Source organism: Orycteropus afer, unplaced genomic scaffold (assembly GCF_000298275.1).
Source record: "Orycteropus afer afer isolate SDZICR_OR568_19922 unplaced genomic scaffold, OryAfe1.0 scaffold00138, whole genome shotgun sequence".
NCBI lineage: Eukaryota > Metazoa > Chordata > Mammalia > Tubulidentata > Orycteropodidae > Orycteropus > Orycteropus afer.
This window is the reverse complement of record NW_006921725.1, coordinates 6,415,594-6,441,114: the sequence shown is the minus strand read 5'-3', so window position 1 is coordinate 6,441,114 and position 25,521 is coordinate 6,415,594. Positions and strand designations below refer to the sequence as shown.

Here is a 25,521-nt window from a genome sequence, read left to right as displayed (position 1 = left end):
GAAATGTCCCAATTTCACCATCATATTTGAAGAACAGTTTTGCTGGGTACATAATTCTTGGTTGGAAATTTTTCTCTTTCAGGGTTTTATGTATACCATCCCATTGTCTTCTCACCTGCATGGTTTCTGTCAAGAAATCTGAGTTTAGTTTTATTGGTTGCCCCTTGTCAGTAACTTTTTGTTTTTCCCATACTGCTCTCATGATTCTTTCTTTGTCTTTGTTTTTGTACGTTTGATAATGCTATGTCTTGGTGATTTTCTTTTGGGGTCTATCCTGTTTGGGGTTCGTTGGACTTCTTGAATAATGGATATATTCTCATCTTTCATCATACCAGGAAAATTTTCTTCCAACAAATCTGCATCAGTTTTCGCTGTGGTTTTATTTGTCTCTTCCTGTTCTGGAATTCCGATTAAATGTAGGTTATTCCTTTTGATGGTATCCCACACGAATCTTAGGATTTCTTCATTTTGTTTTGCTCTCTTTTCTGATTTATCCCTTTCCAAGGAAGTGTTTAGGTATTTGCCTTCAATCTCCCTAATTCTGTCTTCCATTGATAAAATTCTGCTCCTTTGCCTGTTCAATGTTTTATCTATTTCTGAAAATTTAGTATTAATCTTCTGGATTTCTGTTTGTAGATTTCGTATCATTTCTAATTTTTCATTTATTTGGTCATTTTGTTCTTATATTGTCTTTTGAAATTGTTCTAGAGTTTTCTCCATGTCTTCCTTGATCTGTCTCTCAGTTCATTGAAGATACCTAAATATAATTCTTTTGAACTTGTTATCAGGGAGTTCCAATGCTGCATCTTCCTCAGGGATGTGTTTTGGGTCTGTATCCTGGTCTCTTGTTTCTCCTGCTTTATCTTGCTTCTTTGTGTGGGCTGTGATGCTCTGTTGTCTGCGAGGCATTGTGACATTTTTGTGTTTATATTTAATTTGTGATTCTATGTTGGAGTGTCTTGCCCATGATTTTTATTTTCTTTGTTTTGTTTGTATGTTATCTATGCAAGCAGGGTACTGTGCTCCTCTATTCATTAGTTGACAGCACTTATATTCTCATCACCTGTCTCCTTCTTGTTGTCAGCCTCTCATAAGTTCCTGCTGACCTTTGCAAACAGAGCCTATTCTTAGGTTCCTGGAATATGAATGAGAATGCTATCACTTTAAAATCCAAAATGGTTGCCACTTTTAAAGATTCAAAATGGCTGCACCCTTGATCACTTTACTCAAAATAGCCACCTCTTTTAAACATTCAAAATGGCTGCGCCTTTGATCATTTTAAGTATCCAAATCGACTACCACTTACAAACATTCAAACTGTCTGTGCTCTCAGTCACTTTAAATACCCAAAATGGCTGCTGCATGTAAACAATCAAAATGGCTGTGTCCTTTGGGCAGCGGAAAGTCAACAGCTCAGGTTATCTCCCTCCTTGCTGTTTCTCTTCCTATTCATAGGCCACCAGTGCAGTTGTCCCTGCAGCCCTTGGTGACCAAGGCTGATCTTTAGGTCAATTCTCAGGTCCCAACACCAATTGGAAAAATTCAGGGTGTTTATCCCATCAGAATAGCTAACAGTCCACAGCTGCGACCATCTCTGTACTCACTGTTTTCCTTCAGGTTTTCCACTAGTTGGTGCATAATGCACTTTTGTACAGCTCCTTTCAAAGCTCAGGGCTCCAGGATTATATTCTGTATCTCTGTTAATTGTTTTTTCTTTTCTTTGTTGAAAAGGGTCTGTGTTGCTTGTCTGCCTATTTCTTCATCTTACCGGAAGTCCTCTTTTTTATTATATATTTTTGAGAGTCAAATACTTATTGTTGATTATGAGACAATACCTCATTTAAATTCACCTCTATTAGGAAAGATTTTCAGTCATGATGATTGCAGAGTGAAGCTATTTGAATATAAGATGGGAATGAGAGATCTTGATGAATGACTATATAAATTAGAAAACTCAATTATTTTACCAAATTTTATGATTTTCTTTTCTCACACATGATATTGCACTAGGGATTTTGAAAGATTAATTTATCTTTGGAAGATTAATAATAAATATGACAGACTTTATTCTCTTTAGTTGTTGAACGTTAGGGCCTATGTGAGGGTTTTTAAATCTCATGATATTATTATAAGGAGGAATTGAGAAATTGATGCATTTACAGAATGAAATTATTAATGAAAAAAAGAAAATGAAATTCTTTTAAATTATGATGATCAACTTCAGATAAGTTTCAAGACTAAGTATTTTGCAGGTGGTGGGCAGAGATTTCAGCACAGTGCTTGCTATTATTTTACAAAGTCACAATGATATTTAGGGACTTTTAAGCAAAATGCCAAGGTTGCAGATAACTGTGGGCCAGTTTGCTCTGCTGAGAGAAGAAGGTCACAGATTCCATCTCTGGCTTTGTCTGCTCCCTTGCAAATGAATGATTTTGGTGGGACCTGGAGGGACCCATAGAAAGCCTGTGAGTGACTTAGCAAAAATCTGCTATTGCTTTCATAATACCAATTCAGAAGTTTATATTCTACTGACAGATCATTAGAGGTATATTGGTATGGGAAGAATAGTGCATGTCATTTCCATCTTTCTCTCTCTTTTTTATCTTTTCAGTTTGAAAAAGAGTTTACTGACCACCAAGATACTCAGGCTCAATTGCAGAAAAAAGAGGCAAAGATTAATGAGCTTCAAGCAGAATTACAAGCTTTTAAATCTCAGGTAAAATACCATCCTGAATGAATTTGGATATTGAAACCTCACCAGGGGAACAAAGGTCATGAAGTATCTTCAGTGTGTGAAAAGTTTTTAAATTTTAATTGCAGACGTATATTTTCATAGTTTTGTTTATATGCATTTTTGTTCTGCTCTGTTTATTTTAAAACAATGTATGTTGCCATTTTCTTTCTGTTTGCATTTAGGAATATGCTCAGTTTTTACTAATTAATCTGCTACCTTATGGTTCATTTGAGTTTTGCTTCTGCTCCTGTATCACATATTTCATAAGTAATTAAGCATAAAGGGTAAGAAAGTCTTTTACTGTTAGATTTGTCATTCATCACTGATTTTAATCCCACTATAAGAAATTATTGCTCAAGCTATTTATTTTTCAAAACGTTCAGCCTATGGGTACCTTGCAGTGAAAGATAACCTCTAGCTGAATAGGAACATTTTCTGATAATTTTTCAATTTCCAAAAGTAAACAGATTTAAAACATGATGAAAAAGAGAGCAAATCTAGATTATGAAGCAGATAGCTCACATACACCCTCTATACATAAAACATTTAGATAGCAAGAAATACATCATCTCTGTTTTAAATGGATGAAAGTAAGGAGGCAAAATATTCATAGCTAGATTTCTTTATGTGGATTTACATACAGGATGATGAGCCATAAGTATAGTTTTGCTATTTTCTTTTCATCCTAATTTATGGTTATGGTGAAATAGTCTCAAGTATACTATTCCCTATATTATTGGCAATTTTGTTTCCTTTTAAGTACTTGGTGGATAGCTTTGTTATGAGGCTGTCTTAAGACAACCTAAGAAGTAGTTATATGTTAATGTTCAATTTTAGAAAAACAAAATAAATTAAAATCTCCCTTCTATAAGAAAATTCTTCTCACTGATCTAATGCCTTTAGTGTCTCAGGAAGGAAGTATACTGCATTTTGTCAATTTTTTTCATTGTTCCCATGTAGTTCTTGAGTCTTGTATTGAAATAAACATTTTCTCGTGTTACATAATTTAGATTGAGTTATAGATAACGGCTGAAATATTTATGACAAGTTTTTCCTGGTCTGGGCTATATAAATTCAAAAATTTTGTTTTTAATTTTTCCCAGTTGAAGGAATACTTATAAATCTACTCTAGAAAAGTCCAGTTGATAAGAAATATATCTATCATCTTTGTATAAGTTATTGTTAAATAGTACTTTTTTGTAAAATAGGAAGAAATGTATGTTTTGAAACTGAAATGAAATCAAACTAAGAATTAGTTTGCTTTAAATTATACATAATGATGACTTGTGTATTATGATGACTATCAGAGAAAGCACAGATTTTGTGACTTAATAATGGTGACCATATTTATATTTGTAGCACAGTTGGCAAATTTTTCATGTAGCTATTAATTTGTATTTCTCTCTATGATTACATTTCCTCATTAACTCAGCAACCAGACACTTGGTTAGGTGCTGGGGATATAATGGCTTCATGAAAGGTATATTCAAGCTAATCATATTTAATAACTACCAAATAAAACTATTATAGAGCAGAAATGTAGGCATATTTTTGTTTTAAGAAATAACACCCCCCCCCCATAAATAAATAAATAAACAAACAAACCAAACTCACTGCTGTCTGGTTGTATCTGACTCATAGTGACCCCTCCTTGGGTTTCTGAGACGTTATCACTTTGGAAGTAGATTGCCCAACCTTCCTTCAGAGGAGTGGCTGGTGGGTTTGAACCGCCAGCCTTCTGGTTAGCAGTCAAATGCCTTAGGCACTACGCTACCAGAGCTCCCCAAGAAATAAACAGTAACTATAAAATGTTTATTGAGTGTCAGTATAAGAGGCATATATCCTTAAAATTCTAAATGCAGCACCATCCATGATCACAAACAAAAAGTAATACTAAAGTAATTCTTCTTTAGACTTAATTATTATTATTATTTTGACGCTTATTCTCTAATTTATGGTATCAAGTTCTTTTATATCACTTTTTTTCTTTATGATTATCTTAGGCTTTTATCTCTGATCTATTTTTCATAATTGTATCATTTTAAATGATTTGTTAACATTTTTTAAATGCTCTTTATTTTTGCAAGGTGGATAAGGAGGATGTGTGTATACATGAATGCATATATATAACCCATTAACATATAGCTCAGAATTGAAGTTAGTAATTTCAAGTATATAATCATATAGCAAAAATTATATAGAAACCAAGAGGTTCTTCTTTATAATAGTTAGAATCTATCTTTTAAACTCTTAAATGCATCTATTAAACCTCTGTGCACATAATGGAAAGAAAACAGATAGCTGCCATGAAGTCATCTCTAACATATGGTGACCTTACGTACAACAAGAGCAAACCATGCCTTGTCCCCAGTCACCTTCACAATTATTGGCATTTTTTGATCCATCACTGCAGCTATTGTGCTAGTCCATTTCACCAAGAGTCTATCTTTCACCATTCCTTTTTGGCTCTCTGCTTTACCTAAAATGATGTCCTCCTCTACTGATTGATCCCTCTTTATGATTTGTCCAAAGGAAGTGAGTAGCATTGCATGAATAATTTATTTTAGAGGGATCAGCACTCAACTTTGCTGGTGCCCCCAAATGTCCTGAATTTTCCAAACTGTTGTAACACTCTATCATCTCTAACCTCAATTCTTCCTACTCCCCTCAGTTATCTCTGTCTCGTCTTAGGGTTCTCTGATTTCACTGTTACATCTCACACAACTTAAAAACCACCAAAGAAATGGCTTATGTGATTGTGGGAGGCAAGTCCTAATTCTGTGGGTCAGTGTCAGTCTGGAGGTTACTTCTCACTCCTGTGTTTGCAGGGAATGACGAACCCAAATCAGCAGGTCAGTGAATGGGCTGCTGGCTCACAGGGTTGTGGAAGCTGGTGAATCAGGTTTGGCTCAAGTCCCAAGAACTAGAAGTCAGATGGTGATGAACCAGATGCAGACAGAACTTTGCCAGAACATTCATATATATTGGATGCAAACCATACCCTCAAGGAAACTGAAGGTGGTGGCTTGAATCACATCTTCTAGTAAGACAGTGACTCATCTGTATAACAGACAAATCACTCCAAAATGGGATGATAACTACAGGCATACAGGCTAAGATTTACAATACATCACAGAATGAAGGTCATGGCTAGACGGCTTATATTAAGTAATTCACTGCACTTCAGGAACTCTGTTCTGTTGTGATCCATAGGCTTTCACAGCGTGATTTTTGAAAGTAGATCACCAGGCTTTTCTTCCTAGTCTGTCTAAGTCTGGAGGTTCCACTGAAACCAGTTCACCATGAGTGACCTTGCTGGTGTTTGAAATACCTGTGGCATAGCTTCCAGAAACATAGCAACACATAAGTCACCACAATATGACTTGTTAGTTGCCTGTGAGTCGATTCTGACTCATGGTGACCCTGAGAGTGTGGAGTTGAACCACTCCATAATGTTTTTAGGACTGTGACCTTTCAGAAGCAGACCACCAGGCTTGTTTTCTGAGGCACCTCTGAATGGGTTTGAACCACCAACTTTTGGAAGGTGATTAAATGCTTAACTGTTAGTGCTAGGGACAATATGACTAGGGGTTATAATTTAGTTCCTTAAGTTAAAATACTTGAAAGGATATATAAATATTCCTTCTGTACTGTCAACTACAGTTGACTCTCATTTACTCTTTAACTGACTCCAGTTATTCTCCCATTCTTACAATACCACAGAAACAGGACAAAAATGAACAATGGAGAAAGTGAACTCTTTTTCACTCCTGATGTTACTTGTGGTATTTTACTTTGCGGAACAGTCTTTTTCTGGGGGTAGGGGGCGACACTCTCTTCCCTTGTGATTTATGACACTCTTCCTTTAATTTTGGGAGGACGGTTGGGCAATCTACTTCTGTAGGGATAGCGCCTCGGAAACCCAAGGAGGGATCGCTATGAGTTGGATCCAACTCGATGGCAGTGAGTTTGGTTTTTAGTTCCTTTAATTTATTCATCCTACACGTATTTCTTGATTGGTTGCTGTGACAGGCATTGCTTTAAGTGCTAAGAAATGAGTAGTGAATATGTCAAACATAGTCACTGCCCTCATGAACCTTAGATCTATCAAAAAGGCAAATGTTAATGATTCCTTAATAATTGCCTAATACTTTAGTTAAGAACTGTTAAGGAGAAGTACAAAGTGTAAAATAGAGGGCAGAACTGTGAGTAGTTAAGGAAGGCTTTCAAGAGGAAAGAACATGTTTTTGTTGTTGTTAGTTACCATCGAATCATTTCAATTTATGGTGACCCCATGTTTGCAGAGTAGAACTGCCCCATAGGGTTTTCAAGGCTGTGATCTTTCACAAGCAAATCTGTCTTCTGAGGAAGCTTTGATTCAGTTCAAACCACCAATCTTATAACTAGTATTCGAGCACTTAACTATTTGTGCCACCCAGGAGTTGTTTTAGCTAACTTGAAAGGACTAGTAGGAGATGGCCAAGTGAAATGAGTGGGGAGACTGTTCATGACATAAGGAACAGCAGGCTGAAAGGCCCTGAAATAGGTGTGAGGTTGGCACATTCATGGAATTGGGAGGAAGTCACTTGAAAGACCATTTATTAGGTGCCAGATAATGTCATACTTTTTAGCCTTACTAAGAATTTTAGATCGTTTCTCAAGTACATTGGGACATCATTAAAAGGTTTAAGCAAAGTATGATGTGGCAATAGCATTATTTTCTGAACTTTATTTCTTATTCATCATTTAAATGTTAGTGTTTCAGAAAATTCTGTACTTTTTCTTGTGCTACATATTCTCTCTGGGTGAACTTTATCTACTCCTATGGCTTCAGTGTCACCTAGAGACTGCTGATTTTTAAATCTTCTGGATCTTTCTATCCATTTCACTCTGGGACAGCACCGCCTAGATGACCATAATGCCTTCAAACTGGGGCATAATATTCTGGCAGTTACATTTTTATGAAAACAAAAACTATAATTATATTCTTTAATTGGGAAACAAATTCTGTTACTAGGTTGAATCATATAAAGCTACAGATATTCAGTCATTTTTGGTTTAAACTAATACCTTATTTTTTTTGAGAAAACTATACTTTTACATGGTTTATAGAGTTTTATAAGTTGTATTTCTTCTTATTTTTCCCTCTAGTTTGGTGCCTTGCCAGCTGATACAAGTACCTCTTTGATCCCATCAAAAGAAGATGGGACCGGCCACCCAGCACTCGTTCCTCCTCAAATGTCTTCTTGTGGAGGGCTGCCACCTCCACCACCTCCTCCCCCTCCTCCTCCACTTCCAGGGATATCAATACCATTTGGTGGCCCCATTCCTCCACCACCACCCCTTGGGTTTCTCAGTGGACAGCATTCTCCTCCTCCACCAATCCTGCCTTTTGGATTGAAACCAAAGAAAGAATTTAAACCTGAAACAAGCATGAGAAGATTGAATTGGTTAAAGGTAAAACAAATAAGTGGGGAAAACATCCTCTTATATAGATTAAAACTTACTTTTGGATTTACTTATATATATAATTTCTAATGTGAACCATAATCAAAATAATAAAAGTGCTGAAACAAAGCCCTTTGCTATTGATGAAGGCTGTCTTGTTTATAAATGTAGTCAGTGTCAATGTTAGTTGTCAGAAGGAATTTGACTTGCACTTGAGTTGATAATTTAACATTGCTGTGATTGAATTGTATGTTTATGAAGAATGTTTCTTAAAAGTACAAAAATGTTAAGTGTTCTTTGGAGCTTTCTATATTGGAAGTTACGGGGAAAAGTATTACTTATTATGAAAAGTTGCTATTTAGTCAGTACATAGGAATTCTGAATCCTAAATTCTCAACCAACTGTAACTTCTTTTGAGAGGTCCTGTAGAAAAGAACAAGGCTCGACTGAGGGCTAGTTAATTATTAGCTGGAGCAATGAGCCCAGTTCTGAGGGTAGTTTCTAGGGAAATTCTGAAATTTCTGAGGTTAGCTTGGCTGGACCTTAATTACCTGCTAAGAGTGCTGACGTAGAAGAGGCCTAGTGTTTTAGTTAAACCTGTTTCTATTGAGTTGATTCCTATGCATGGTTAGTACCCCTTTTTTGAGGGGTCCATATACTAATATTGAGTCTCTAGGTTTTATACATTTAATGATAAGAAAGGGTATCAAATATATAAAAGGAAGAAACAGGAAAGAGAGGCAAGTTCTTTTTTCCTAGGACCCCAGTTTTTCACTTTCATCTTACTTTCTTTTGCTCCTAAATCTTGTTTCTGTCAATTTTCTGAAGGGTGGAGAGAATTTCTTCACCAATGTGGGACAAGTCCGTGCATTATAGTCTTCTGTGCTCATTGAATGAGAGAAGAGGGTTGAGCAATATATAAACTGAATCCATTGCCCTAGGGTTGGGATCGGCATTTTTTTTTTAATAGATAGTTGCAATCCTGTTAATTTAGTGTAGTGCCTAAGGCACTTGACTACTAACCAGAAGCCTAGCGGTTCAAACCCACCAGAAGGAAGCTTGGGCAATCTACTTCCATAGTGATACTGCCTCGGAATCCCAAGGAGGGGTCTCTATGAGTCAGGTCTGACTCAATGGCACATAACAACAACAACAACATTGAACATTTGAAGAGCTCTGATGGCGTAGTGGGAAAGACATTTAGCTGCTAACCAGAAAGTCAGTGGTTCAAACCCGTCAGCTGGAGTAAATTGAGATGATCTACTTCTGTAAATATTTACAGCCTTGGAAACCCAATGGGAGTCACTATGAGTTGGAATTTCCTCGGTGGCAGTGAGGTTTTTTTTGTTTTGTTTTGTTTTTTAATGGGACATTTAAGGAGTCCTGGTGGCACAGTGGTTAAGAGCTTAGTTGCTAACCGAAAGCTTGGCAGTTCCAACTCATAAGGCACTTTGAGTAAAAAGTTATGTCATTTTGCTTTTGTAAAGATTATAGCCTTAGAAACCCAATGGGGCAGTTCTACTATTTTATAGGGTCACTATGAGTTGGGATCAACTTGGCAACAGTTTTGATATGATTATGTGGCCCATTAGCATTACCCACTTCGGGGCTGCCATATAGAATATCTTGTGGCAGAAGCTGCTGTGTGTGCTGTGAGATGATCAGACTTATTGGTACATTCATGGTTGATACAAGCCTGGGAGGTGAGTTGATGTTCAGGATGGTGGTAGAGGGAAGGGATTAAAAATTTCCATATTGTTGTACCAGTGAAGGAATAGACCATCACTTTCCTTTCCTTCTTCCTTTCATTCACTCATTTATTTATTCAGCAAATTCATTTATTCATCTGTTAATATATACTTAAGACATTTCTGAATATATCTGGCTATTACGTTCTAAAGGACCCATGGTGGTACAGTGGTTAAATGCTGGGCTGCTAATCAAAAGGTTGGTAGTTCGAACCCACCAGTTGCTCCATGGGAGAAAGATACAGCTATCTGGTTCTGTGAAGAGTAACAGCTTTGGAAACCATATGGGGTGGTTCTGCTCTGTCCTATAGGGTCTCTATGAGTCAGAATTCATCTTGATGGCAGTGGGTTTGGTTTGAGGTTGGATCACAGTCTAATACATCAGTTTCCTCTGTTTACTAAAAAGTGCCGCAAAAAAGGGTCACAACTGAAGTGATTTTCATATGCAGCCTTGCCAGCTTGTGCTTCATTGTCACTGGTTTATGCTAGATGATCTGCAGAAAGATGGTTTCATGGTGATCTAAACTTGGGAAATACTATTTAGTATATCTTGTACACCAAGCGTCATAATGTCAGTGACCGTTATTAAAGACTCTAATTAATAAATAAATTAAACTTTGTTTCACTCAACATTTCCTGAGCTGTTTTATAGTGGACACTTTCCTTTGCCTAATAAAACCTTAGCAACCTGTAGAATTTGTGTTTCATTGAACACACTGAGTGAAAATATTTCAGGGGAATTAATTCATAAACATCAGCTGGTAGCTATGGGGCTCTGAGTCTATACATTGGGCTTTGACAGGTGAAACATGCAACTATTAATCAATCAGTCTTTTCTCTGATTACAGATCAGACCTCAGGAAATGACTGAAAATTGTTTCTGGATAAAAGTAAATGAAAATAAGTATGAAAATGTGGATTTGTTTTGTAAACTTGAGAACACATTTTGTTGCCAACAAAAAGGTAAGTTTAAAATACTGGTTATTCGTGACTTAGTATTTTGTAATTTAATGCTGCTACTTTTTATGTAGGGCTTTTAAAGAAGCCTCAGGCAGCTAGTCGGGAGCTCTGGTAGTGTAGTACCTAAGGCACTTGACTGCTAACCAGAAGGCTGGCGTTTCAAACCCACTAGACACTCTGCAGAAGGAAGATGGTGCAATCTACTTCCGTAATGATACTGCCTCAGAAATCCAAGGAGGGGTTGCTATGAGTCGGGTCCGACTCGACGGCGCATAACAACAACAACAACAATAATAATAACAACTTTTTATGTACTTATCTATAGAAAGCATTATTTTAAGGATCTGATCCATAATTTTTTATTGTTATTAATGGGAAATTAAATAATAGAATCTAATGAAATATTTTAAAAGTGCACACTGTTATAAAGTGTGTCAAAGAAGTAATATTTTAAATGTACATCATGAATACAAAACTTGGTTAATTTTTCTGTATGACAGCTTTTTTGAAGATGCTCATTGGGATGAATCCTACTTTTGTAAAGGAAGATACTTACAGGGAACATTTTGACTTGAGAATACATACCCTTCAGTGCTGGTTGTTCACTGCTGTTGAGTTGGCCCTTGTCTCCTGGTAATTCCACCTGCAGAATGAAATGAAGTGCTACCCGCTCCTGCACCGTTTCCATGATCGGTTGTGCTTCAGGCCATTGTGATCCATAGGGTTCTCAATGGTTGATTTTTGGAAGTAGATGGTCAGGCCTTTTTTCTTAATCTGTTTTAAGTGTGGAAGCTCCACTGAAACTTTTTTAGTATCATATCTATATGAAAGCCTCCACTGATACCTGTGTGATGGCTGCACAGTGAGGTGTGTTGGCTGGGTATTGAAGCTTTGTCACTCTCACGGAAGGCTTAGTTTGTACCAGTGAATCACCAGTATAGCAAAAACTAAATATAAGTGTTCTTCTCATCAGAATTTTACCAACCATGCATAGTGTCTGAGGCATTTGACTGCTAACCAGAAGACTGGCAGTTCAAATCCACCAGCCACTCCTCAGAAGGAAGGTTGGGCAATCTACTTCTGCAGAGATACTGCCTCAGAAATCCAAGGAGGGGTCACTATGAGTCAGGACCGATTCAATGGCAGTGAGTTTGGTTTGACCACATAATTAATTGTTATTAGGGGCTGTCAAATCAGTTCCAACTCACAGTGACACTCTGTACAACAACACAACAAAATGCTTCTGAGTCCTACACCAGCCTGACGATCATTGCTGTTTTTGAACCACTGTTTTAACTACTGTGTCAGTCCATCCTGTTGATGGTCTGTCTTCCCCTTTCTCGCTGACTCTCTGCTTTACCGAGCATGATGTTCTTCTCCAAGAATGGTCCCTTCTGATAACATGTCCAAAGTAAATGAGAAGCAGTCTCACGTGATCTTCACTTCTAAGGAGCTTTCTGGCTGTACTTCTTCTAAGACAGATTTTTTCATTCTTCTGGCAGTCCATGGTATATACTATATTCTTTGCTGGCACCGTGAGTAGGTTATATGATCTTTTAGTTAAAGGCAAAGGTGTTTATTTTTCAAATTATTTCCTGACAGCTTTTACCTGTGCATTGTGATTTTAAAAATTCAAGCTTTACTCTTATCTGAAAATGAATTTATTCCATCTAATCTCATGGACCTACCACTTACATTTCAAGACTGATAACCACATATATCATCAAGTTAACTTTTAGGCATTATGTAGTTTATTAGTTCTGTAGCATAGGGACCTTAGATCAGTCATTACCTTTCAGTTTTCAAAAAGAACGTTATGACCATAGACTTACGTTACTTACGTTCATTGAACACAGAGTGAGCTAATGGAGATTGTAGGGAGTGGAGGTAGGAGGGCTTGGTGTAGAAGGGGAAAAATTGACTTCTTAAAATGCCTACTGTGTATTACGTACCATGTTAGCTATTTTATCTATTTGATTCAGCTTGATCATCATAGCAATCATGGAATGTTGGCAGATACATTAAAAATTGATTTAAATTCCTTTGAAATGCTTTCCAAAAATAACTGTAAATTGCAATTGTAAATCTTTCTCAAAGATAACTGTAAATTAAGGTAGCTTTCCAGAATTTGTGGTAAATCCAAAGCCTTTCACAGATGTTTTTGAGCACCATTGATCTTGTCTAAAATGTTAAAAATGATATAGTTAGGTCTTTGAAAAATGAGAATTTTCTCACCAACTTTAGCCTTGGAAAACTGGTGAAGTAAGCAGATCTTAATTTTACCTTTTGATTATGGAGAATCAAAATTTTCTTCTTTGAATAACATTAGTGCTCTCTTCAGGCAATCAAGGAAGCTATATGGCAGTTAAAATGTGTATTTACATGTAAAACACTTTAGAATTTCAGATTTCATAATCTGGAATTGATTAGTTGTCCCTTTGCTTTCCTCGTAGGTAAGAATGGTGGTACCGAAAAGCTATTTCAGTGATGCTACATCCAGCTTCTCTCTTTCTTTTTTTTTCATCTCTTTACTCTGATTACTTTCTTAATTAATGAGGCTCAAAAGGGAAACTTGTTAGCATGTCTTTAATTTAGCTGTAGTGTTAGCCCTAAATGAAATAATTGGACTTTTAAAAAATTCTTAAGTCATCTGACTTTAGCCTTGAGATTCAAGGTTGGGGAGGAAAAAAGATTTGCTCAACCTAATAGTAGTTATAAAGATTATGGTGAGGGAATGATGATCATTTTCCAAATATTCTGTGCTCTGTCCCTCTCTGACATGTACATTCTGTCCCCTCTGTCTAGGATTTGTCTTTCACTTGTCTTCTAGCCTGGTATAGGCTTATGGCTTCTTTTGTCTCAGTTCAATGCTATTTTTTTTCTGAGAGAATTGATGATGTTTTCCAGAGTAGCAGAAAATGGAGGGAAGCCCAGAGTTGTGTTCCTGGGCAATACTAACATTTGAAAATGCTAATGGGAAAGGACCTTGAAGGTGACCATTTTTAGCCGTGCATTTTTAAGAATATTTCCTAGAAAACAGTATTTGAGGACCTCTATAGGATAGCTAGCAGTCAGAATTCACTTGAGGGCAATGGGTTTGGTTTTTGGTTTAATGTGCTGCTTTTTGACACTTTAGGTAGTTAAATCCTCCACCCATCTTTGTCATTTTGTTAGACAATGTGGATTTGTATGTTGTTATGATGCTAGAAGCAATGCCACTAGTATTTCAAATACCAAGAGGATCACCATTGTGGACAAGTTTCAGTGGAGCTTCCAGACTAAGACAGACAGGAAGAAAAGCCTGGCAATCTACTTCAAAAAATCAGTGAATGAAATTTTATGGATTACAACAGAACATTGTCCTCCTTACTTGTTTTGTATACATCATCAGGAGGGATCAGTTCCTGGAGGATGACATCATGTTTGGTGAATTAGAGAACAGAGACAAGGGAGACCCTCAGTGAGATTTATTGGTGGAAAAGCTCTAACAGTGGACTTGAACATACCAACCATAGTGAAGATGGCACAGGCAACATTACATTCTATTGTACATAAGGTCACCATGAGTTGCAGTTGACTGGCAGCAGCTATCAACAACAAGAAGTAATTAAATATTTTGGAAAGGGCTTTGTTACGTTCAGATAAAAATAAAATTTTATATAGATATTTTATTAGGAAGATCAGAAAAGAAAGAAAGAGTAAGAAAGTGGTGTCCTGAAAACTTAGACAAGACTAAGGACTGCTGTGTGAACGGGCTGCCCAGGCTGTACATTAATGGCCTGGCTACAGAGGCACTGGGTCCAGATATTAACATTTGCCTGAAACCATGACTCTGAACGTCACTTTGTTTAAATCAGTTTTGTAGTTTCTGCAGAACTGAAAATTAAACCTAGTCTTCATTGTTCAGTACAAGATAGAAATACAGTTGCTTCTCCACTCTCTAGCAAGCAGGGGGATGATAGAGATATTGGTTGTGTGGAGGTGAAGGGAAATTTCAGGTATGAATGATTTTCATCGTTGATTTTTCATGACTAGGCATGGAAGGAGCGTATTCGGATAAACAAAGAATATAGTTAGTTTTTAGGGGGATGATAAAGCTCTGTTTTCTATTATAGTAATTCTTTAGACTAAAAATCAGGGCTATTTCTCTGATTATAAAGGTAAATGTGCAATCCCAGGCCTTTAGAATGGTGGCTGCCAAACCTTTATTTTTCCTGAGCAGTTTAAATAGTAAGAAAACAAGAACTGAATCCAATCATTTAAAGAGAACCTTGAAATTTTCTTTCATAAACCCTTTGATCTTTGTCATTATTGCTTTTTTTCTTACAGTGGACACAGCTTTTACTTTTCTGGGACTTTTAGGTTAAGATTATTGGGTTTTGCATGTCTCGTACCTTAAGAGTTAAAAAAGGAAGAGGAACTAAAAATGTCTCTGGAGCATCTATAGTGTACCAACTCCTGAGCTGGGTCTTCATGTTACCTTGTTTAATCTTTGCCACATCTTTCCTCCTGTTCTTTTGATTGCAAACTGTTCTAACTACCCCCCACTACCACCCTGACCCAACTATCCATGGATTAACAGAATATTTTTGGTAATAGCTTGGGCATTTCCTCTTAACTCTTTATTATATCTCTTTTCTTTCTTTCTTTTTAAATTTTTCAGTTAGATTTTTCTTACATTCTTTTTTAAACTAAGCTTCTCCCTGTGACCATTTATAACATTATTTTTATGGCAACGGACCTTGTGTCATCATCCTAAAGAGTTCAGGAACCCCTTTCTAAGCCTTTTCTTGTAAAATCAACATATTTTCCTGATTCAGTTATATCTTTATCTCAACTTTCTCACATTCCTCCTCTTACTGTTTTTCCCCACTTTTTTCTTTCTTACAGTTGACTTCAGCTACTCAATCCCACAAATATTTATTGTGTGCATATTTTATTTTAGGCATTATGTTTGGTATTGGGGACACTGTAGTGAATATGACTGATGAGCTCTCTGCACAAGTGCTGTTTTTACACTCTTAATGAAACTCAGTCTAGCTCTTAGTTGCAGTGTAAGCATGAGGAGTGGAACAACAAATGTTGATTTTGGTTTTTGGAAAGACTGTTACAGTTTACTGCCTTCAGCTTCTGTTAAGACTTAACAAGGTTATAAAAAGCATTGTTTATACATCTCTTGGAAATTTAATCAAAATATTCATATATTGAACATTTGGTATCATCAAAATAATGTTAATGACCTGTGTATTTTTTTTACCAGATTGGAAGCATATGTTGGTTAAATTTTACAGGCTGTTGGAAAATGGATTAAAGTATACTAACAGGTTATTGGTATTGGATTTATCAATTAAAATTAATATTAATTATGTTTACTGTTCACAAACTGTTAACTTAATAGGTATTAAAGGGCTTTCTGAAAGTATATGAATAGTCTAATTCAGTCAGACTGATTTATTATGAAAATGTGATTCCACAATTGTAAGCTTTCTGAACTAATCACATTTTATAACAGGTGCATCATATTTGCCAGATAGGGGCAATAAACTGGATTATAAATAATTTCTCAAATGAATAGTTATGGCATATGGAAGCAGTTAATGGATTATGTACTTAAAAGCAAATCAAGCTTAGATTTCTGACATCTTAGTTCAGTGGACAAATTATTGGGGTTGGGAATGATAAACCACAGATTATCCCAAGGACTTGGCTGTGTTCGGGATGTCACTTTGTATTTCAAACAGTTTATTCTTCTGTATGAACAAAAGTGGATAAAGATTTCTTAACTACCTCACAAGCCTACATTAAGATTTTAAAGAGAAATATGTTTCTTGGGAATGAATGTTAATAGAGAGATGATGCCAGAATGAATGCAAGGTATCTTAAACATTCTAAAGGTTTCTGAAAAGGGAATTTGAACAACTGCTAATTTGTGAAGATTGGGGAGAATGCCAGTGGAGAATTGAATATTTCCCTAGGGATTTCTCATTTGGTTCTTGTGTGTGGCTGAACCTGAAAAGGACTAGGGGCTTAAGTAATTATGAGGTAGTTAGCAATGCCTTGCTTGGGCATTTCCTTGCCTAGGCATATTGGAAAATATCTCATTGTTCCCAATTATATTCTCTGTTGAGTTGCTGAAGGAACAGAAATTTATTCTGAAAGCTCTAGAGAAAATAGAACCTGAAGATAAAGGCTAAAGATAGTGAGTTTGTTTACCTTGTAGAAACAGAAGACTTTCATGTCTAGAAAACTATTCTGTTACATATTTAGTCATACAGCATGTCTTTGGAATGGTGTAATGACCATTTCAAAAGTCCTTGTGAATAGACATAATTCTTGTATAGTATATAGGTGCTACATATAGAAAAGGAAAGGACTTGTGTATATGTGTGTATTAGGGACAGGTATGCATAAACATAGATCCCTCTACTCTCATTCAATTTCTTTTTTTTTTTCTTCCATTGGAGAAAGAAATGGTAATAGGCACTGGATTCAACTGGAGTGGCTTGGTTGTTAGTAGATTGGGGGAAGCTGTCTCCTGTGTTAAAAATTCATCTTGATATTTTAATTTTAGTTACCAGTTTTGAGTGATGCACCATTAGCAATTAAAAAACCTCACTGCTGTTGAGTTGGATCTGACTCATAGCGACCCCTCCTTTGGTTTCCAAGGCAGTATCACTACAGAAGTAGATTACCCAGCCTTCCTTCTGAGAAGTGGCTGGTAGGTTTGAACAGCCAGCCTTCTGGTTAGCAGTCAAATGCCTTATGCACTGTACCACCAGAGAGTTTGGATTAGCTATTATCCTTGAAAAATATGTCAACATTCTATTGTTGTTGTTGCAGTTTTTTCTCTTAGCATTTCTCTTCCATTTCCCATGTGTCTTTGCTTCTCTATTGCTGCTTTAACAGAAATACCACATATGCATGCCTTTAACAAACAGGAATTTATACTCTTATAGTTAAGGAGGCTAGAAGTCAAATTTAGAGTGCCAGCTCTAGGGGCTAAGTGAAGGCCCCTTGACCTTGGGGTTCAGCTCTGCCTCTTATTCCAGGCCCACTGGAGTTTTAGGCTTCTTGTAACTCATGCAGCTGCTGAGGCTGATGAACCCAAGGTTGGCGAGCAGAATGGTACAATCCCAAGATAAACAGGCAATATGGCAGACCACTGATTCAAGTCCAGGAATAATCCCAAGATTGGCAGGCAACATGGCAGGCCACTGAGATGAAGACTCAGCCAAATGCGGGCTCCAGATGTACCAAAAAGCTAGAGACGTATCCCAAAGCTTCTCCTTATATACAGGAAAATGGTCATACCCCAAAGGCCATTTGTTCCCTTTCCCCTGATTAATGCCTCACAGCAGATTCTACCATGAAGATGATTATATTCTCATAATGGGGAATAACTACATCTAGCTCTCCAGCCACTCAGAACCATGGCCCAGCCAACAACCTTAACTACCATATTCCAACCTTTGTCAACCTTTTATACAGATCTCTTTCTTTGGTGACCTGATTATCCTAGTTCATCTGAGTGGCAACCTCACCCCATGGCCTGGCAGGCCCTGATCTTCTGCCCTTTAGGCATGGCTATGCTGGCCCCTAACTTTTGGGCAGCAGATATGGTCCCATCCCACTGGCACCCTTGTATGGCAGCCTCAAACTCCAGAACCAAGTTGGTGAAAATCTGACTTTTTGAAACCTAAATGGCCATGGTGGTTACCCAGAAGACATGGTCCTACTAATTGAAACTGAGGCAGCTCTGCTTCCTGTTTCCTTGGTCTTTTGAAGAAACCAGCCCTGCCTCTGTGCTATTCCAGCAACTACTACAAAAGTGTTCAGCTCTACCAGTTAGTGCCCAAAGGCATCCCATTATGCCAGGAAGCTTCCTCCCCAGAGGCATTTAGCTTTCTCACTCTGTGGGCTGGTAAGCCTTTTGCTCTGTCTCATACCAGTCTCTTAGCTCTGCTGCTGCCATTTCTCTGCTGGTTTCCCTGCTGAGGATTCAGCACAGAGATCTCAGATCCAAGGATGTATTCCACTCCTGCTTTCACATTTTAGGTATCTGTTAGAGCAGCACCCCACTCTCTTGATGTCAAATGTCTTAGGCTAGGTTCTCTAGAGAAGCAACACCAGTAAAGCTTTTATATATATATATATATATGTGTGTGTGTGTGTGTGTGTGTGTGTGTACACACGCATACATATATATAACCAAACCAAACTCATTGCCATCGAGTTGGATCCAACTCATAATGACCCCTCCTTGGGTTTCTGAGGCAGTATCACTACGGAAGTAGATTGCCCAGTCTTCCTTCCAAGGACTGGCTGATGGGTTTGAACTGCCAGCCTTCTGGTTAGCAGTCAAATGCCTTAGGCACTGCACCACAAGAGCTCCCCTATATAGACTCACTACCATTGAGTCAGATTCAACTCATAGCGACCCCTCCTTGGGTTTCTGAGGTGGCATCACTGTGGAAGTAGATCGCCCCATCTTCCTTCCAATACCCACACACACACACACACACACACACACACACATATACACATACCAAACTCAATGCCATTGAGTTTATTCCAACTTATAGTGACCCCCACTGGATTCCCGAGGTGGCATATCTTTATGGAACTTCTTCCTTCTCTGGAGCAACTGGTAGGTGATAGAGAGAGGCTGGCAAGTCTCAAGTTCCTGGGTCAAAAGTCAAGCTGGAGGCTTTTCTTCATGCAGCTGCAGGAGCTGATGGGCCCAAGAATAGCAGGCAGTACAGCAGGATCCATATCCACAGAAAGTTCTAGAATTTTCCCAGGATTGCTATACATATATATATGGAGCTTTGGTGGTATGGTGCCTATGGCATTTGATATATTTTGGAAGCAGGCCACACCCCATTGGCAGCTCCCTTTGCACTGATTAATGTCTCACAGCAGATTCCACCATGGAGGTGATTAGAATCTCATCATGGGGAACAACTACATCCAGCTGCTGAGCCACTGAGAACCATGGCCCAGCCAAGCTGATGCATAACGTTACCTACCACACATAAGTGTCCAACTTATTCCCCCACTGAACCACTGATTGCTCAAAGTACACTTCCCCATCTCAGGCAGATATTCTTTTTCTTGTCTGGATCATATCCTGTCACTTGGAATTCTCACTCATAGTTATTACAAATTATTGTTGTTGTGGTTGTTAGTTGCCCTTGAGTTGGTTCCAACACATAGTGACCCTGTGTACCAGAGCATGAAACACTGTTGGTTCTGCACCATCCTCACAGTCATTGCTGTGTTTGAGCCCAACATTCAGCCACTGTTCAGTCCATCTTATTGAGGGTCTTCCCCTTTTTTGCTGACCCCCTACTTTATCAAGCATGATATCCTTCTCTAGGGATTGGTCCCTTCTGGTAACATGGCCAGAGTGCAAGAGATGAAGTCTGCCATTGTCACTTCTGAGGAGTATTCTAGCTGTACTTATTCCAAGACAGTCTTGTTCATCCTTCTGGCAGTCCATGGTATGTTTAATATTCTTTACCAACACCACAATTCAAATGCATCAATTCTGCTGCTATCTTTTTTATTCATTATCCAGCTTTCACATGCATATAAGGCTGTGGAAAATATCACGGCTTGAATCAGGAACACCTTAATCTTCAAAGTGACATCTTTGCTCTTTAACACTTTAAAGAGGTCTTTTGCAGCATATTTGCCCAGAGCAGTATGTCACTTGACTTCTTGACTGCTGCTTCCATGAGTGTGGATCTTGGATCCAGGTAAAATGAAATCCTTGACAACTTCAGTCTTTTCTCCATTTATCATGATGTTTCTTATTGGTCCAGTTATGAGGATTTTAGTTTTCTTTATATTGAAATGTAATCCATACTGAAGGCTGTAATCTTTGATCTTCATCAAATTATTATTCACCTGAAAATGTAAATGAGCCTCATCGTTCGAAATCTGGCCAGTAACTTCTTTTGTACCTTCACTGCCCCCTTTTCTTCCCCTGACACACAGACACACACACACACACACACACACACACTCACACACTCTTTGCCTTATTAGGAAGGGATAGAATCACATAGGGCTATCATATTACTTGTATCCCACCCTTGCAACACAGGAAGAGAGCTGGGTCGCAAGTAGTACAGGGACTTCTTGCTGAATCATAACATAGAAATTACAGGAATTTGATATTAAATAAATTGTGGATAAATACTTTTGTAAAAGAAAAGTTTCTGTACAAAAATAACTTTATTATATTACATATTTTGTAATCTTCAATTTCAGAAGTTAGATTTTTGAGATAATTATATTCATATGTTTGTGTAAGCTGTTTTCTTCCCCCCTTTTGATTCCTCCATGATGAAACAATCTAACATAGTCTACATTTAAGATAAACTTACACATGTTTCTTGGCATTTGAATAGGAAAGCCCCTTTAAGGACTATTGGTTACCACCACTCTAACTTGTCCAAGTCCATGTGTGTGTCTTAAAAGAATGAACCTTTCAAAGTCAGCCACACTCTAGCCCTGGGGTTCTTAAAGTCCAGTAGAAATCAGAGGTCTCTGAACTCTGAAAAAATAACGTCATTACTTTCACTAACCTCTAATCAAATTTAGCTTTTCCTTTAATTATAAATACAGAAAAACACAGCAGTACTTGTGACTTTTCCTCTAGTATAATTCATGTATATTTTCATATCAAAATACCATTTTAACTCATCAGTATGTTAAATTTGGGGTAGTTGGTCGACCTGCAGCTAGTTTTTGTTATTTAGTACATTAATGAAGAGGCATATTTTGTCAATTTGGCCCTCCTAGAAGCAGATGATGAAATTGAATCAGAATGTAAGAGGTTTATGTAGGGAGTAGGGAGTAGGTAATTTATATGAGGGTTCTGTGGATGGTGCAAGTATTAGTCAACGCATTTGACGGCTAACCGAAAGCTTAGTGATTTGAATCCACCCAGAAGTGGTTTGGAATAAATGCCTGGAGATCTTCTTTTGAAAGATCAGCCATTGAAAACTCTCTGGAGCATGTTTCTACTCTGACACAGGTATGGTTGTCATGAGTCATAACTACCTCAATGACAACTGGTGTAAACGCACAGAAAGGTGAACAGTGGGGAAAAGAGGACTGGGGAAGAACAATAGACCATGATGCAAATCTGACAGAGCCTCAGCCAATCTAACTGGCTGAGTTAGATTGGCTTTGGGACACCGAAGCAAAGAATGTCCATTAGTTGGGTATAAATGGCCATACTCAGTCATTGGCTATGGGCTGCCCAGGAAGGATATGGCCTGGGCTCAATAGCTAAGGAGGACCTGAAGGTGCTTATAACTTGGAGCCTGTCAGCTAAGTGCATTCCTTGCAGTTGAATGAGAAGTTTTTTCTTAAATGGAGATCTGAGCTGCCTCACACGGAGTAATATAGTCTATTACTATATCATAAACTGGTACTTAAAACATTTTGAAAATTGCATACCAGTGTAATTTGATTCCTTTGAAATCTTAGGCATTTTATTTTATTCATTTAAAAATGTTATACTGAGAAAGGGATCCTCCTCATTTGACTGCCAATGCAGTCCATGGACAAAAAAAGATAAAGATTCCTAGTGCAGTCTTCCTAATTTGTACAGTGGTGAGTGAGGTAGTAGGCCTGGGCCTAACTCTTGTATATTCCAATGTACATGTTCTTTTTTTTTTTTTTTTTTGTATTTCTAGAAAGTACATTATTTGTAATGAAATATTTCATCTAACTTAACTGTAATTTTTTAAGACAGTTTCAACATCAAGCCATCCACTTTTAATTTTCACTTTAGCAGACTACTATAATGCATTTATTGTTAAAATATATATCAAGTCTGGGAAAAATATGAAACTCACTCTTTAATAACAAAATAATAAAACAGCAATGGTAATGTATGTCTTTTTAAGCAGGAAATGTTTGCTTCATTTGTATTTTGTTTGATTGCCAAAACAACTCTAAATGAGTCAAGGCAAATATTATACGCGTTTTATATGTAACAAAAACCTACGTTCTTTAATGGAAGTTCAGCGAAAAAGGAGCAGCCACTCTGAATGGAATACAAATCTGAGTCTAAAGTCATTACTCTTTTGGCTATGCCATGCTGCTTCTCAGATTAAAAGAAATTCTATTATGTTTTATTTAAAGTGTTCTTCTTTGATTTAAAATAATTTTCCTCTCATCTCTTGCCACCTTAACACTGCCCCACAGTGGTTCACCCTCATCCCCCAATTTATACTAAAGGTTTTAAAAACTTGCCGTTTTCTATTAAAACCATCTTTCATCATTTTGTACCTCTTCACTCTGTAAGTATTTGAGATGTAAATACTAACACCATGCTGTGGCATGTGCATGAGAAGTGAGAAACTCTGTGGAGTGCCCCCTGGAAGAGTGAGACCCCAGCTTTTAGAGCTGTAGATTTTTCCTCTTTACACAGGCAGGGAGAAGATGATACCCATCTCATGAAGTTTACTGTGAGAATTATATAATATGATGAATATTTTAAAACATCTTTGGCAGTGGTCATTGTAGTTGCTCAGGAAATGTTAACTGGGCTTAAAAACTTTGAGAGTACTAGGGTCATTTCCACTGGTAAACTTTTGTGTATCATCTCTGAATTTTCTGCAGTAGTAACAGCCTAAATGACCTCCTGCTGACTTTGGTCCTATTTCCAAATGAAGTGTTTAAAACTGCTTATCTACCATGGTAACTTACCTATGTTAGTAGCTACTTGTGGTCTTGGATAACTGTGGTCTGTGCCATTAACTTTAGAAATTAATAATAATAGATTATTCTACTATACTACTCTGCCATCCCTGTGTTGTCTCTCCTCACCCGTAACCCTGGGGCTGACTGCTCTTCTGTCCGGGTTCAAGGCTCTTATCCCCTTTCTCCTGCTCTTCCGGCCTGCTACTGTGGCGTCCCTGTGTTGTCTCTCCTCACCCGTAACCCTGGGGCTGACTGCTCTTCTGTCCGGGTTCAAGGCTCTTATCCCCTTTCTCCTGCTCTTCCGGCCTGCTACTGTGGCGTCCCTGCGTTGTCACTCCTCACCTGTAACCCTCGGGCTGACCCAAGATCTGTCCTGAAGTACAATGCTGTCAGTGATAGGATAATATCCATACGCCTACAAGGAAGACCCGTTAATATGACTATTATTCAAATTTATGCCCCAACCACCAAAGCCACATATGAGGAAATTGAAGAATTTTATCAGCTGCTACAGTCTGAAATTGACCAAACATGCAATCAGGATGTGTTAATTATCACTGGTGACTGGAATGCAAAAGTTGGGAACAAAGAAGAATCACTGGTAGTTGGAAAATTTGGCCTTGGTGAGAGAAATAATGCTGGAACTCGTATGGTAGAATTTTGCAAGACCAACGACTTGTTCATTGCAAACACCTTTTTTCAACAACACAAACGGAGGCTGTCCACGTGGACTTCACCAGATGGAACACACAGGAATCAGATTGACTACATCTGTGGCAAGAGGCGGTGGAAAAGCTCAATATCTTCAGCCAAAACCAGGCCAGGAGCTGATTGTGGAACAGACCATCAACTGCTCATATGCAAATTCCACTTGAAGTTAAAGACAATGAAAACAAGTCCAAGAGAGCCAAAGTATGATCTTGAATATATCCCTCCTGAATTTAGAGATCATCTAAAGAATAGATTTGATGCATTGAACACCAATGACTGAAAGGCAGATAAATTATGGGAAGATATCAAGAACATTATCCATGAAGAAAGCAAGAGATCACTAAAAAAACAAGAAAAGAAGAGAAGACCAAAGTGGATGACAGAAGAGACTCTGAACCTTGCCCTTGAGTGGAGAATAGCTAAAGCAAATGGAAGGAATGAAAAGGTAAAAGAGCTGAACAGAAGATTTCAAAGAGCAGCTCGAGTAGACAAAGCCAATTACTATAATGAAATGTGCAAAGATCTGGAGTCTGAAAACCAAAAAGGAAAAATACGCTCAGCATTTCTCAAACTGAAAGAACTGAAGAAAAAAATTTAAGCCTCATGTTGCAATATTTAGAGATTCTATGGGCAAAATATTGAATGATGCAGGAAACATCAAGAGAAGATGGCAGGAATACACAGAGTCACTGTACCAAAAAGAACTGATGGATCTTCATCCATTTCAGGAAGTGGCATATGATCTAGAACCAATGGTAATGAAGGAAGAAGTCAAAGCTGCAATGAAAGAACTGGCGAAGAACAAGGCTCCGGGAATTGATGGCATACCGATTGAGATATTTCAACAAACAGATGCCCCATTGGAGGCACTCACTCAGTTATGCCAAGAGATTTGGAAGACAGCTAGCTGGCCAACTGACTGGAAGAGATCCATATTTGTGCCCATTCCAAAGAAAGGTGATCCCACAGAATGTGGAAATTACAGAACAATATCATTAATATCCCATTCAAGTAAGATCTTACTGAAGATAATTCAGAAACGTTTGCAGCAGTATATTGACAGAGAACTTCCAGAGGTTCAAGCCGGATTCCGAAGAGGACGTGAAACAAGGGATATCATAGTTGTTGTCAGATGGATCTTGGCTCAAGGCAAAGAATACCAGAAAGATGTTTACTTGTGTTTTATTGACTATG

The 25,521-nt window shown here is 37.8% G+C and overlaps 1 protein-coding gene across 1 annotated transcript in view; it reads left to right on the top strand.

Annotated features, from left to right (window-relative positions):
• DIAPH3 (diaphanous related formin 3) overlaps nucleotides 1-25,521 on the top strand; it is a 923,535-nt gene that overhangs the window by 410,444 nt on the left and 487,570 nt on the right. Inside the window, exons 15-17 of the mRNA XM_042781617.1 lie at nucleotides 2,612-2,716; nucleotides 7,886-8,191; nucleotides 10,779-10,893. Of these exons, the coding sequence (XP_042637551.1) occupies nucleotides 2,612-2,716; nucleotides 7,886-8,191; nucleotides 10,779-10,893 (526 nt within the window). The remainder of the gene's footprint in view (nucleotides 1-2,611; nucleotides 2,717-7,885; nucleotides 8,192-10,778; nucleotides 10,894-25,521) is intronic.